The following is a 15,057-nucleotide window of genomic DNA, read 5'->3' as shown; positions in this document are numbered from 1 at the left end:
CCTGCAGTTATACTTGAGTTAATAACACAAATGAGTAATGTGAAAATTAGAATTTATAGTTTATATTCAACCTGATGCAAGTTTCAATTCTCAATATTGTACACATAAATTGTATGATTCCTATATTACTTTATTTAATGTACAGCAAAAGTATGGACACATTTTGAGCAGTCAAATAAACAAACTAACTAGCAACTAACCACTTCCTTTTCTCTGCGCCTCCTCCACAAAGACATCTCTGAAATGATGTTGAAGTTTCAGTCTGTCTGTATCCGATGGACATCATGTTCAACCGAGCAGCTCTGCTCTCCATTCAACTGTATTTTATGGGCCAAGTCTTCGCAGGTAGAGTGGACATTTGTGTTTGTGATGCATGCTTTTCTGTAGATATACTAATGATTTAATATTTCCTTCAATATTAGAGATTGCTCGAGAGGATCACAGGAGTATAGAGGTGTCCAGGGGAGACTCCGTCATCCTCACTTGCAACATTTCCACAACAAATGCAACGCAAATCAACTGGAGCAAAGACAGTTTTCTTTTTGCATATTCATTCGCAGATAATCAGACTTTTTCAAATTTCACCTCTCACACACTGATAGACATAACCTTACCCTCAAAGCTGAATATATATAATGTTCAGCGTGACGATGCAGGACTCTATAAATGTAATGTAACTTACCCAAGAGGTCCAGAAACTATTGTGTGGAATTTAACGGTGTCCTGGGAACCTGAAGGTATGTTGAGCACAAAGTAGGGCTAATCATTTATACACTAGACATGCCGTATGTTACTGAAATTAATTCACATCTGATTTGTGCAGGAGTCGATCCATCATGGTCTTATCTATACACACTCTCAGCTGTAATTGGATTGCTTCTATGTGTTTTCACCTCAGCTGTCTGCCTCTACAGGTGAGTCTTACCTTTGGGCTTTCGGGTTTACGAAGTATGTTGTATGATTTAAGTATATATTTGTTATAATGAATTACATTTTAAATTAGGTTGGATTTAGTATGGAGTTCATTTACTGCATTTGTAGTCAAATGTAAATTATCCTAAAATAGAGATAAATCATCATTTTTCACACCCCTGTGTTTTCAGTCAGTCTTTGATTGTATCTTGTATTATCAGCAATCTAAGCTCCATCCAAAAATAAAGCAAAGGTAAATGGATTTTCATTTGGGCCGCTCATGGCATCAGTTATTTCTTGACATTTGATACCGCAGTTAACATAACATCTCACCCCATGGTCCAACCAGCAACTCTAGGTAGATTTGCTCTAAGGGTTTGAGTGGAAGCTTAACAACATATTTTAATTAGAAACAGTATGGCTGTGGCTCAGGGGGAATATAATGTTATTCCACTTGAAGGGCCAGTGGTTTGATCCCCAGTCCCTGCAGTCAACATGTCAATGTCCATGGGCAAGATACTGAACCCCAAAATGCTCCTGTATGCATTGACCAATTATGTGTAACCTCTGTAGAGGTGCTTTGTAAGTCAACTAGAATAAATAAACAGCATCAGGTAATCATTGTTTACCAGAGACAGACTAAACTCACACGACATGGATCAAGTTAAGTCCACTTTACCACTGTTCAGATAACTATAGAACTATTTGACAGTTGATGCAATCGGCTACTACAAACTACAGTATCAATTAACTTTAAGTTTTCCCTTAGTAAGCAAGAGTAAGCATATTTTTGTACATGGGACCCTATAATTGTAATCGCTACATAAAAAACATTTGTACGTTTTGAGTCAGCACATCAACACTTCTGGAGATCCTTGTGTTGAAAACATGAAGAGTAACGAGAACGCTCCATTTTGATTTGCCTTTCCTTAATTCTTCATTGAAGATCATCTGGTATTTTTGTGCACTTCTCTTTAGATGCACAGTATGTTGTAATACACAGTGTCATGTGTAACAGTAGCTTCTTTGGGTTTTGTGCAATCTAATAATGTCAAAGTCAAGATTAACTCTATTGTCTATTGTGTCATTTTGCTTTTTCACTGAAACTGTAGCCATCAAAATAAAACCTTCCACATATATACATACAAAATATATTAAGGTGTTGAAATTGGCCAACATCACCGATAACAATAAAAGAAAGAGAAAGCACCCCCCTCCCAACTCAAAATACCTTAAAAAAAATAAAAAAGTGTCCATCGCTTATCTGTCACTACTTGTACTTTAAAAAAAGGTATTGACACAGGGAAACATCATTTTAAAATCTATTTCATTTACAACGAGGGGCCCTGAACCTCCTGCCAGAACGCAGTACTCTGAGTTTAGAAGATATCAAGGGGGATACTGTGTATAATATATTTATAACTCACAGGGGCTAATTGTCAAGAATAAGTATTGTTACTTTAAGTACATTTTGCTGATAATACTTTTGTACTTTTTCCTCAAACTTTTTTCTCTGCAGAAAACACAGAGCCAGGACGCCAAACCAGATTTCAGTCGAGGGGCAGATGGATATTCAGTTGGAAGAAGAGGTCAGAAAGACTTTGACTCTAAAATGTACTTTGTTTTCATTTCTTCCTGTGAGAAAACGTTAACCTTTCATTTCTACCTCTTTTGGTTGGCCTACCTCGAACAGGGTGTCACAGGCAGTAGGACAAATATAAATCGCAGGAGTCAGTACATGGAGAGGGTCAATTACATCTATGATCTCTAATGAGCTGAAGCCATTTTAAATGAAGAGACACGGACAAACCAGGAGCTGTAATGGAAGCCAATCAGAAGGAGGGGCGACTGGTCACTGATGCCTTTGGCTTATCTAACATTTCATTACAACCAGTGCTGTCACTTTAAGGACATGTTTTAAATGTTTATTTTATATTTATGGTATTCTTTGTATTTTTTACATCTTCTTATAAATATGGTTTATTATTGATGTTTTTGTTGATTGTTTGTCCTCATCTGTCCTGAACTCTGAGCCAATCAAAGCTGCTGATGATGTTGGCCAATAAAGTTACTCAACAGTTTTGTGTGCCTCCTTGTGTTTTGTAGAGGGATTACAGGGGAGGTGTTCAATTTCATTTCAGTCACTACCATTAGGTAGAGTTTTATTTGTATTAATTATTTATTTCAGTTTAAGACATCTGTGAGTGTGTTTCTCGGCTATTTTACTAATCGGACGCTTTATGTTTAGTAACATGATAAATCAAGGGTATTACGGTAGGGATTATGTGATGGTTGAAGATCTCTGCAGTACGGCCATTTTGTCAATTTAAAGCAACATGTGGTTCTTATAATAATATCTAAATGTCTTTTGATCAAAGCAGTGAACTCTTTCAAAGCAAGAGTTGTTTACTCGTATGGGGAAAAGCATATCTAATTTTAGTCATGTGAATTAATTTAAGTTTTGAGCTACCAAATAGCAAGCAACCACTTCCTTTGTGGGCTTTTATTGCGCCTCCTTCATAAATACATGTAAAGCTCCTGTTGCAGTTTCAGTCTGTCTGTATCTGATGGACATCATGTTCAGACTAAACCTAACAGCTCTGCTCTGCATTCAACTTCTATCCCAAGTCATCTATGCAGGCAGAGTGGACATTTGTGTTTGTGATGCATGCTTTTCTGTAGATATACTAATGATTGAATATTTCCTTCAATATTAGAGATTGCTCGAGAGGATCACAGGAGTAAAGAGGTGTCCAGGGGAGACTCCGTCATCCTCACTTGCAACATTTCCACAACAAATGCAATGCAAATCAACTGGAGCAAAGACAGTTTTCTTTTTGCATATTCATTCGCAGATAATCAGACTTTTTCAAATTTCACCTCTCACACACTGATAGACATAACCTTACCCTCAAAGCTGAATATATATAATGTTCAGCATGACGATGCAGGACTCTATAAATGTAATATAAGTAACCCAAGAGGTCAAGGAATTATTGTGTGGAATTTAACGGTGTCCTGGGAACCTGAAGGTATGTTGAGCACAAAGTAGGGCTAATCATTTATACACTAGACATGCCGTATGTTACTGAAATTAATTCACATCTGATTTGTGCAGGAGTCGATCCATCATGGTTTTATCTATACACACTCTCAGCTGTAATTGGATTGCTTCTATGTGTTTTCACTTCAGCTGTCTGCCTCTACAGGTGAGTAATAGTTTTTTGTTTAGTCCTGTGTGTAGCCTATTGTCATTACAAGAGCTACATGTATGTATGTTCTAAGTAATGTGCCTTCTCTTCATCTCTGCTGACGATGACTTCCTCCACCTTTTGTAGACCAGTGCTCTAGTTACAATGTACCGTAAATGTTCTCGATTTAATAAAATATTATTAATACTCATTCCAGTCAAATGCCATTGCATAATTTGATCTGTTGATGATGTCGATCGATTACTGCACCAACTATTTTCTTGGCAAACATTTTGACTTCTCAAAGCAGGAAAAAACTGTGCTTCTCGTGCTCTGACGACTCAAAATGTCTGCAATGCAAACCGTCAAGTGTTGCCCACATTTCAAAAAACATTTGCTTCGATTTTTTTACAACGTGTGTTCTTTACAAACGAACATTTACAAAATATTGGACAGTCCATTATCTAGCCAATTAACTGTAATAACCTTAATTCTTCTAATCTGATCACATACATACCCACAAAAGTCCTGCATCCTGGACTGTAAAATATAAATAGTTTAGCCATATAAAACAGATTTTAACCAAGAGATCCCTAAATCATGGCTATAGGTCCGAGCAGCTGGATTGGCCTTTGAAGCAAATACCAGTCAGAATGGCTACTCTTCGTATAACAAAGTGTCTGAACTCAAACTGGAAAGTGTTTTTTTTATCTCTGCAGGAAAAGCTGGACTAACTCCTCAAACCAGGAGAGCAACATCCTGAGTCTTGTCCAGTTCTGTGTCCAGTTGGGAGGAGAGGTCAGCATAACTTTGTCATTACTCAAACAATAACGTTATTGAAACAATGTTTATGCTTATTGGCTCTTTTGATATCTGAGTTTATTTAGTGTATTCACTTTCAGTCCCTGCAGGTGTCTCCTCCTCCACTCCACAGCTGTGCAGTCTACAGGGCGAATCACAAGCAGAGGGAGTCTGTGCAGGAGCTTCAGATTCAGTTTAAAGCTGAATAAGAAACGGGACAACGTGAAAACGAAACACAAAGCACCTTAGGGTGGTGGCTATACAAAGTTGCTCTGTGTGCCAGGCAGGGCAGCATGCCTTGCTGTGGATGTGATGCCATGTCAAATAAATATTGAATATTTTAAATACAATGCCCACTTTTGATGTTAGCTGTATTGTCTGCCTCTTATGGCCTAACAGTAGGTCCAACACTAGTGTGCAAAATAACAATTATAGCATATAGCTTTCTAAAATAGGGAGAAAAGATAAATACATGTGTTTGTTAAGAGAAAAAAAGCTCATGTTTTGATTTTATTTTTATTTGAATCAGAAACCTCATGTTAGCTTACTGACCATGCATTGGTTAGAACATTTTTGTTTTATTTCTCTCATTAAAAAGAAATGCATCAAAATATATTAAATGTGTCTTAAACTATCTCGTTATTATAACTTCTGTATCTCAGATAAACTTATATTAAATTAGTTATAGATATAAACGGGAGATCAAATCACACACATTTCTCGTTTCGGTAGAAATACAAACAGACGTCAATGTCATTTGAACAACATTGTCAAAATCCATCCGTTTTATCAAAAAAGCAGCAGCTAAACAGCATCAGGTAATCACTGTTTACCAGAGACACACTAAACTCACACTACATGGATCAAGTAAAGTCCACTTCATCACTCTTCAGATAACTATAGAACTATTTGACAGTTGATGCAATCAGCTACAATCTATCACTGAACTTAAAGTGTTATCGGCAAAAGCATTGTTGTCATGACTAAGCATTCTTTTTGTATGTGTGACCCTATGATGGTAATCGCTACAGTAAAAAACATCATTTAAAAAAGTTGTTTACAAGGAATACACGATTCAGCACATCAACACTTCTGGAGATCCTTGTGTTGAAAACATGAAGAGTACGAACGAGAACGCTCCATTTTGATTTGCCTTTCCTTAATTCTTCATTGATGATCATCTGGTATTTTTGTGCAATTCTATGTAGATGCACCGTATGTTGTAATACAGAGTGTCACATGTTACAGTAGCCTCTTTGGGTTTTGTGCAATCTAAGAAATATCAAAGTCAAGATGAACTCTTGGGACATTTGTCTTGGGCTTTTTCACCCACACTGTATCCATCAAAAGAAAACCTTCAACATAGAAAATGTATTAAGGTGTTGAAATTGGAAAACATCAACAAAAATAATAATAAAAGTGAGAAAGTACCCCCCTCCCCACTTAACATTTCTTGAAAAAAAAACAAGGATCATTGTCCATCGCTTATCTGTCACTATTTAACATTTGTATTGACACAGGGATACATTGTTTTTAAATCTATTTAATTCACAATGAGGAGAACTGAACCTCCTGCCAGAGGGAAGTACTTGTATAGTTAGTTAGTAGCATAATAAGACTGGGAATTAGGGCTGAGATTATGTGATGGTTGAAGATCTTTGCAGAACAGCCATGTTGTCAATTTAAAGCAACAGATGTGGTTCTTCTAATAATAATAAAATGTATTTGATCAAAGCAGTGAACTCTTTCAAAGCAAAAGTAACGTAGCAACCAACCACTTGCTTTGGGGGCTTTTGGTGCGCCTCCTTCACAAATACACATAAAGCTCATGTAAGTTTCAGTCCGTCTTTATCTTATGAACATCATGTTCAAACTAAACCTAATAGCTCTGCTCTGCATTCAACTTCTATCTCAAGTCTTCACAGGTAGAGTTGACATTTGTGTTTGTGATGCATGCTTTTCTGTAGATTTTTCTTACACGTTTATCTTTTATATTCATTTATTAAATGCCTTCTACAGAGATTGCTCAATATAATCACAGGAGTATAGAGGTGTCCAGGGGAGACTCCGTCATCCTCACTTGCAACATTTCCACAACAAATGCAGCGCAAATCAACTGGAGCAAAGGCAGTTTTCTTTTTGCATATTTATTCACAGATAATCAGACTTTTTCAAATGTCACCTCTCACACACTGATAGACATAACCTTACCTTCAAAGCTGAATATTTATAATGTTCACCATGACGATGCAGGACTCTATAGATGTAATGTAACTTATCCAAGAGGTCCAGGAACTATTGTGTGGAATTTAACGGTGTCCTGGGAACCTGAAGGTATGTTGAGCACAAAGTAGGGCTAATCATTTATACACTAGACATGCCGTATGTTACTGAAATTAATTCACATCTGATTTTGTGCAGAAGTCGATCCATCGTGGTTTTTTCTATACACACTCTCAGCTGTAATTGGATTGCTGCTATGTGTTTTCACTTCAGCTGTCTGCCTCTTCAGGTGAGTAATAGTGTTTTGTTTAGTCCTGTGTGTAGCCTATTGTCATTACAAGAGCTACATGTATGTATGTTCTAAGTAATGTGCCTTTTCTTCATCTCTGCTGACGATGACTTCCTCCACCTTTTGTAGACCAGTGCTCTAGTTACAATGTACCGTAAATGTTCTCGATTTAATAAAATGTTATTAATACTCATTCCAGTCAAATGCCATTGCATAATTTAAACTGTTGATGATGTCGGACGATTACTGCACAAACTCTTTTCTTGGCAAACATTTTGACTTCTCAAAGCAGGAAAAGTAAAGGTGTAACTAATGTTAATGATGGCTATATTCCTCAAGTCACACACATGCAGAGCTCAGGAGCTGGCTCACCTAAATAAAAAGCAACCATCGTGTTTTTCAAACTGTGCTTCTCGTGCTCTGACAACTCAAAATGTCTGCAATGCAAACCGTAAAGTGTTGCCCCCGTTTCAAAAAAGATTTGCTTCGTTTTTTTTATAACGTGTAAAGTGTGTTGTTTGAACAAGATCCTTACATATTTGGTGGTTTTATTTTTTAATAAAGACATTCTATCTGCTTGAGTTTGCAGTTTTATAAAACCCACACATTGAGAACCTGTGCAGTTGCAGGTACATCAAGTGTTAAATAAACCCTAAACTTGAATAAAGAACATTTACAAAATATTGGACAGTTAATTATCTAGGCAATTAACTGTAAGAACCTTCATTCTTCTAATCTGATCACATACATACCCACAAAATTCCTGCATCCTGGACAGTAAAATATAAATAGTTTAGCCATATAAAACAGATTTTAACCAAGAGATCCCTTTAAATCATGGCTATGTTCTATAGGTCCGAGCAGCTGGATTGGCCTTTGAAGCAAATACCAGTCAGAATGGCTACTCTTCGTATAACAAAGTGTCTGAACTCAAACTGGAAAGTGTTTTTATCTCTGCAGGAAAAGCTGGACTAACACCTCAAACCAGGAGAGCAACATCCTGAGTCTTGTCCAGTTCTGTGTCCAGTTGGGAGGAGAGGTCAGCATAACTTTGTCATTACTCAAAGAAACAGGACAACGTGACAAAGAATGTGGGATGTTGAATATCTGTAACATGAGTTAGATTTCTGTTTGGTTGCTTTGTTTTAATGTAATAATTAGAAATAGGTTAATAGCACCACTGTTTTGGTTGCACCTTATGGTGGTGGTTATACAAAGCTGCTCTTTGTGCCAGGCAGGGCAGCATGCCTTGCTGTGGATGTGATGCCATGTCAAATAATATTGAAGATTTTAAATAAAATGCCAGCATTTGAAGTTTGCTGTATTTTCTTCCTCTTATGGTCTGGACCACTCCAACGGTAGGTCCATCACTAGTGTGCAATACAAAAAATGATTACATATGGTTTTCTAAAATAGGGAGATATATGATTACTTGTGTGTGTTAATATAATAAATCTTTTGATTTCATTTGATTTGAATCAGAAACCTCATGTTAGCTTACCATTGGGTATTAGACCATGCATTGGTTACAATATTTTTATTTTATTACTATCATTAAAAACATCTACATGTAAATATGTTACTTTTGTCTCAAACCATCTTGTTTTTATGATTTCTGTATCTCTGATGTATGACTTGTACATGAACATGTTTGGAAAGCTGTTAACAAACTTGGTGCCACCATGGTTATCACACAGGATCACAGATTTTGACAGTGGTGATTTTGTGTGAAACTAGAGGGGAAGCTCAAAATGCATTTTCAAAATATCATATTTAATTCAAGGATGCATTGGCAAAAACAATAGTCAAACATTTCGAACAAAATGTACAGCAGTTGTGCCAATCATCACCTCAAAGACATTAGCAATAAAGGTCAAATATGTGTTTCTGTTTCAAATGGTAATGTTATGCTAACGTGCACTATTGTTATATTTAATTTGTTCATTTCTGCTGATTTATTTTGTGCTATGAACATGTGAGCGTTTCATGACCAGCAGATGGTGACAAAGGTTAAATGTTTCACACAGTCACTGTAATGCAACATTATAGAGAAAATGAATAACTTGGTAAGCCATTTTTGGCTCACAGAGCTAGAACGGGAAAAGCCTTGGTGTGAAAGGGGTCTGTCTGTTTGTCTCTCTCTCTCTGTCTCTATCTCTCTCTCTTTCTTATGGCTCTATCTGCAGCTTTTCAAGAGTCATTTCTTATGATTACCTTTTTCCACAGGCCAACAACAGCTTCAAAAAAACAATTTCCCTCAAAGAAAAAACCAAACATGCCCTGTTGTCGCAAGAAAAAAAGTGCAGAAGGAAACATCCATGTAAACTCAGTGTGCTGCACTGTGATGCTTGTTCAAGCCAGATACTTGGCTCATCTTGGGTGCAAGTTCATCAATGTTTGGGGTCAGGCTCTGAGCTGAGGAAACCCTCAGGATTGAGTGAAGGTGTGCGTGCAATATACCGGCGGGCCAGATCTAACAGTAATTAGAAATTATCCTGCGGGCTGAAATTAAATCCACCAAGGGCCTGATTTGGCCCCCGGGCCTTGAGTTTGACACATGTGCCCTACCCCTACACACGGAGGGTCCGCCACATTAAGTGCTGTTCCAAACCAACGAGTGTGGAGCGGTGTGGAGGGGGAGTGGGCTATCAAGCCCTCAAACAGCGAGTCTGCAGCGGTGCTGACTGGAGACCGGTCTCTACCTGACCGGTCTCAACGCTGTGTGTCCGTTAACGCTGTGTGTCCGTCATTCTTCATTTGGCAAGTAGTTCCAGCAAACATCCACTGATAAATTGCGATGTTAACAACCTCATGATAACTATAGTGTTGTCCTTTTGTATGTGTATCTTGCTTTATTGTAGACAACTCAGGAGACAGCTGTTAAGATCACTGAAAAGAATCGTGGAAAAGATAGGACCCAAAATGCAGACTACAAAAAGGTAAAGATCTATAAACAAAAGCGAGCTTTATTTAAAAAGCCGATCAGCAAAAAACATCGCAAGGATATACATAGGTAACACGAAGAAGATAACATACCAAAAAACGATCTTGGCCAACATGAGGGGAGACAGGAAAAACAAACAATGAACCGACAGGGGAACACAGGGAAAGACAAGACTAAATACAGAGAGGGGTAATCACGGGACGAGAAACAGCTGGGCAGGGGAGGTAGAAACACAAGGGCAACAGGTGAACACAATGAAAAACACAGGAAGGAAAACAAGAGACAGGGAGAAAAGAACAGCAAAACAAAACCCATTACCAGACACACAAAACTAAAACCGTGACATAACACCAAGATCGTGACAGAACCCCCCCCCCAATAATACACAAACAAAGTCCAATACTTCGAAAAGGGTGGGTGGAGGGGGTCCGGAGGACGGGTCTGAGTCGACAGCCCAGAGGCAAGGCAGAGGAACAGGAGGTGGTCTCGGGCGGACGGCACGGGGGCAAGGCAGAGTTCATTCATGGTGGGGTTCTTGGGCGAACGGCCCGGGGGAAAGGCAGAGTTCATGGTGGGGGTCTCGGGCAGTCAGGAGGCCGGGCTCGAGGGCGAAGGCCACGGCTGGGGAACTCAGGAGGCCGGGCACAAGGTCGGGCAAGAAGGCGGCGACGGGATAGCTCCGGAGGACGACGTAGTAATAATAATAATAATAATAATAATAATAATAAATGATATTTATATAGCGCCTTTCAAGGGACCCAAGGTCGCTGTACATGGTGGACAAACAAAACAAACAGACAATCAACGGGCAAACCAAATAAATAAATAAAGGAAGCCGGGGGACCAGAAAAGGGCTAGCGCCCGAAGGCCAGGGTGAACAGGTGTGTTTTAAGTGATGATTTGAAGATGTCCAGGGAGGCAGCATTACGGATCTCGGCAGGAAGTGCATTCCAGAGGGTGGGGGCCGCAACACTGAATGCCCTGTCACCAACAGTTCGGAGGCGAGAGCGGGGGATGGAGAGCAGGCCCATGTCTGTGGACCGCAGACTCCGAGAAGGGGTGTAGGGATGGAGGAGGTCCGATAAGTACTGGGGGGCGAGGGAATGGAGGGACTTGTATGTGAGGATGAGTATTTTGTATTGAATCCGGCACTTTACCGGCAGCCAATGTAGGTGGATGAGGGTGGGGGTGATATGGTGCCGTGGCTTGGTGTGGGTGAGAAGCCTGGCGGCAGAGTTCTGGACGTATTGGAGCCTATCCAGGGTTTTGCTGGGAACCCCAGGAGACTCGAGAGAGGACTCGAGAGAGGACTTGAGAGGGGACTCGAGAGATGACTTGAAAGGGGACTCGAGAGGGAACTTGAGAGGTGACTTGAGAGGAGACTCGAGAGGGAACTCGAGAGGGAACTTGAGAGGTGACTTGAGAGTGAACTCAAGAGGAGACTCGAGAGGGGACTCGAGAGGGGACTCGAGAAGAGACTCGAGAGAGGACCTGAGAAGGAAATTGAGAGGGGACTCGAGAGGAGACTCGAGAGGGGACTTGAGAAGGAACTTGAGAAGGAACTTGAGAGGGGACTCGAGAGGAGACTCGAGAGGGGACTCGAGAGGAGACTCGAGAGGGGACTTGAGAAGGAACTTGAGAGGGGAGTCGAGAGGAGACTCGAGAGGCCTTACGAAGGCCTTCTGTGTGGGATGACAGCTCATATAATAGAGATTTCAATGGTCTTTTATTTTGAAACTATTTATTTTGAAAAAAAAATCTGATTTTCTCTGAGTGACTAGTTGGGGTGTCCTGCTTTCACTCTGAAGTGAAATAGGTCTTCGATGATTAACAGTTTTGTATTTATTCTTATCTAAAAACTGAAGGCCCATATGAGATTTCAAAAGTATTTTATTTTTAAACTCCTTGAGTTTTACATTCACTCAGTTATAATGTTGTAGTTATACGTAGTTTGTTTTAAACTATTATTGATCACATCATAGTATTGCAAGATTGTTGTTGACCCAGCCTCTTTAGAATATGTTGTTACCATTTCTTTACACAATTATTTAATGTTTCTTTTGGACACCTTTTTTATTACTCTTAGTGTGGTTTTCTTATTCTTAAAGTAGGCTATACATACATGCATACATACCAAAAATATGATAATTTCGGTGTGTATTTTTGACCTTACCCTTAATGTTAAAGGAAAGAAGGGAGGAAAATGTTGACAATAATTTATATATCTGGCTACCTTTCTCATGTTTTTAAGGTTTCCCAAAACCGAAGAGAGGAGGAGGCAGTGGGAACTCGCCCTAAGAAGGGACGGTTTTTTACATTACATTACATTGCATTTAGCTGACGCTTTTGTCCAAAGCGACTTACAATAAGTACATTCGACCAGGAAGACACAACCTTGAAGAAAACAGAATCATATAAGTACATCAGGTTTCATAGAGCCAAACATTTCAAGTGCTACTCAACTGGCTTTAGGTAAGCCAGTCCTTTATTAGTATAAAAGTGCTTCGTTAATAGTTCTAACGCTCGAAGTGGAGTCGAAAGAGATGAGTTTTCAGTTTGCGCCGGAAGATGTGCACGCTATCTGCCGTCCTGATGTCAATGGGGAGCTCATTCCACCATCTTGGAGCCAGGACAGCAAACCCACGTGTTTTTGCCGATGGGAACTTGGGTCCCCCTCGCAGCGAGGGCGCAGCGAGTCGTTTGGCTGATGCAGGAGCGTAGTGCACGCGCTGGGGTGTACGGTTTAACCATGTCCTGGATGTAGGAAGGGCCAGATCCATTCGCAGCATGGTAAGCAAGTACCAGTGTCTTGAAGTGGATTCTAGCAGTTACCGGAAGCCAGTGAAGGGAGCGGAGGAGCGGAGTGGTGTGGGAAAATTTAGGAAGGTTGAAGACCAGACGAGCCGCTGCATTCTGGATGAGCTGCAGAGGTCGGATGGCACATGCAGGTAGACCAGCCAGGAGGGAGTTGCAGTAGTCTAGGCGTGAGATGACGAGAGCCTGGACCAGAACCTGAGTCGCTTTCTGTGTCAGCTGGGGACGTATCTTCCTGATGTTGTAAAGCGTGTATCTGCAGCAACGGGTTGTAGCAGTGATGTTTGCAGTGAAGGACAGGTTGTTATCTAGGGTCACACCCAGATTCCTTGCAGTCTGAGTCGGGGAAACAACTGAGGTGCCGATATTGATTGTTAGGTCAAGAGTGGGACAATCTTTTCCCGAGAGGTAGAGCAGCTCAGTCTTGTCAAGGTTGAGCTTGAGGTGGTGAGCAGACATCCACTGAGAGATGTCAGCTAGACAAGCAGAGATGCGTGCAACGACCTGGGTCTCTGAGCGGGGAAAGGACAGAATTAATTGGGTGTCGTCAGCGTAGCAGTGGTAAGAAAAACCATGCGGGCTAATGACTGATCCGAGCGAGTTTGTGTACAGGGAGAAGAGGAGGGGACCAAGAACAGAGCCCTGAGGGACCCCTATAGTTAATTGACAAGGGTCGGACTCAGACCCTCTCCAAGTCACCCTGTAGGTACGGTCTTTCAGGTATGAGGTGAGGAGGGAAAGAGCAGAGCCTGAAACTCCATGTTTTTGGAGAGTGCGAAGGAGGATCTGATGATTCACCGTGTCGAATGCAGCAGACAGGTCCAACAGGATGATGACAGAGGAGAGGGATGCAGTTTTGGCAGTGTGCAGTTTTGTTTCCTGTGACAGGACAGTAACAGTTTGACCCGTTGTTGGGCCAAGCTGTTTTGTGCATATCATTTTACTTACTTGCAGTTACAAATAAACCGCTGGTAACACATACCAATTCTACTCTGGTCGTGTCGTTTCCCTTTGTACCCCTCGCCAAGAGGGAACGTAACGACATGTGTTACGTGCCGTCAGGGTCGGCTCTAGAACAAATCAAATGGGGGGGCAATCATTTACCAAGGGGGGACACACACTGCCGTCAACAACCAACACACAAACACCAACGCAACTTCAATTTAAAAAGACATGCTGTAAAGTCTATTGTCTTTCACACACATTGCAGGGGTGTAGTGCTATTTTATAGCGCACCTATGACCTATTTTTTTTTAAATATTGAAGTTAAATGCATCAATCTGGTGCACTTTGAGAGCAACATGAAGAGATCTATGGATACATCTCTCAACATCCATATGAAACAGAACTGTACACAGATTTACTTTTTCTTTATGGATATTTTACAAATCACTTCCCTTTTAAACTGTATTCTTGTGTTACTGTCCTATAGTATTTCATACCAGTTTTTCATTTATTCTCTTATTCTTTAATAACTATAATGATCATATAAAGGTAGCCTATTCCTCGCAAATACTTGTTTACATAAATGGTCACCAAACCGTTTGAGACCCACTGAGATAAGTTAACCTACACTAAAGTTAACGATCTAAACACTGAGAGAGTCCTTACCTCACTGAGCTGACGTTATAAGATCCTCTCAGTCTGACAGGAGAGGACTCTCCTCCACCTTGGTGTAGAAACAGCTCTTTATTCCGTTAGCATAGCTAGCTAACCAGATGCTAACAACAACATTCCACGTTACCGCTCGCGCACTGACAAAATGCGCTCGTGCCACACACAGAGAGCCGAGCTTGAATGAAACACAGAGACCCATGTACTTGTACTGTACTGTATATCATATTATGTTCGATGCCTTTACTGTATAATCAGTATAACAGATG

At 40.3% G+C, this 15,057-nt stretch overlaps 2 protein-coding genes across 3 annotated transcripts; both read left to right on the top strand.

Moving 5' to 3' along the window:
* Positions 1-276: 276 nt before the first annotated feature.
* Positions 277-2,993, top strand: LOC117535800. Its single transcript, XM_034200360.1, has 5 exons — positions 277-345; positions 423-737; positions 824-914; positions 2,432-2,501; positions 2,606-2,993. The coding sequence occupies exons 1-5, from the start codon at positions 285-287 to the stop codon at positions 2,681-2,683; spliced, it is 615 nt and encodes a 204-aa protein (XP_034056251.1). The 5' UTR covers positions 277-284; the 3' UTR covers positions 2,684-2,993.
* A 436-nt stretch (positions 2,994-3,429) lies between these two features.
* On the top strand, positions 3,430-5,258 carry LOC117535798. Of its 2 annotated transcripts, none has more exons than XM_034200359.1 (5): positions 3,430-3,552; positions 3,630-3,944; positions 4,031-4,121; positions 4,829-4,901; positions 5,006-5,258. In XM_034200359.1, exons 1-5 carry the CDS (start codon positions 3,480-3,482, stop codon positions 5,111-5,113), a joined length of 660 nt encoding a protein of 219 aa, XP_034056250.1. In that variant the 5' UTR covers positions 3,430-3,479; the 3' UTR covers positions 5,114-5,258. The 2 variants fall into 2 exon arrangements, with proteins under 2 accessions (XP_034056250.1, XP_034056249.1); XM_034200358.1 differs by having other exon boundaries at positions 4,823-4,901.
* The last annotated feature ends 9,799 nt before the right edge of the window (positions 5,259-15,057 follow it).

This window comes from Gymnodraco acuticeps, unplaced genomic scaffold (assembly GCF_902827175.1).
Source record: "Gymnodraco acuticeps unplaced genomic scaffold, fGymAcu1.1, whole genome shotgun sequence".
NCBI lineage: Eukaryota > Metazoa > Chordata > Actinopteri > Perciformes > Bathydraconidae > Gymnodraco > Gymnodraco acuticeps.
Note: the sequence above shows the minus strand (reverse complement) of the source record. Positions and strands in the feature narration are given on the sequence as shown.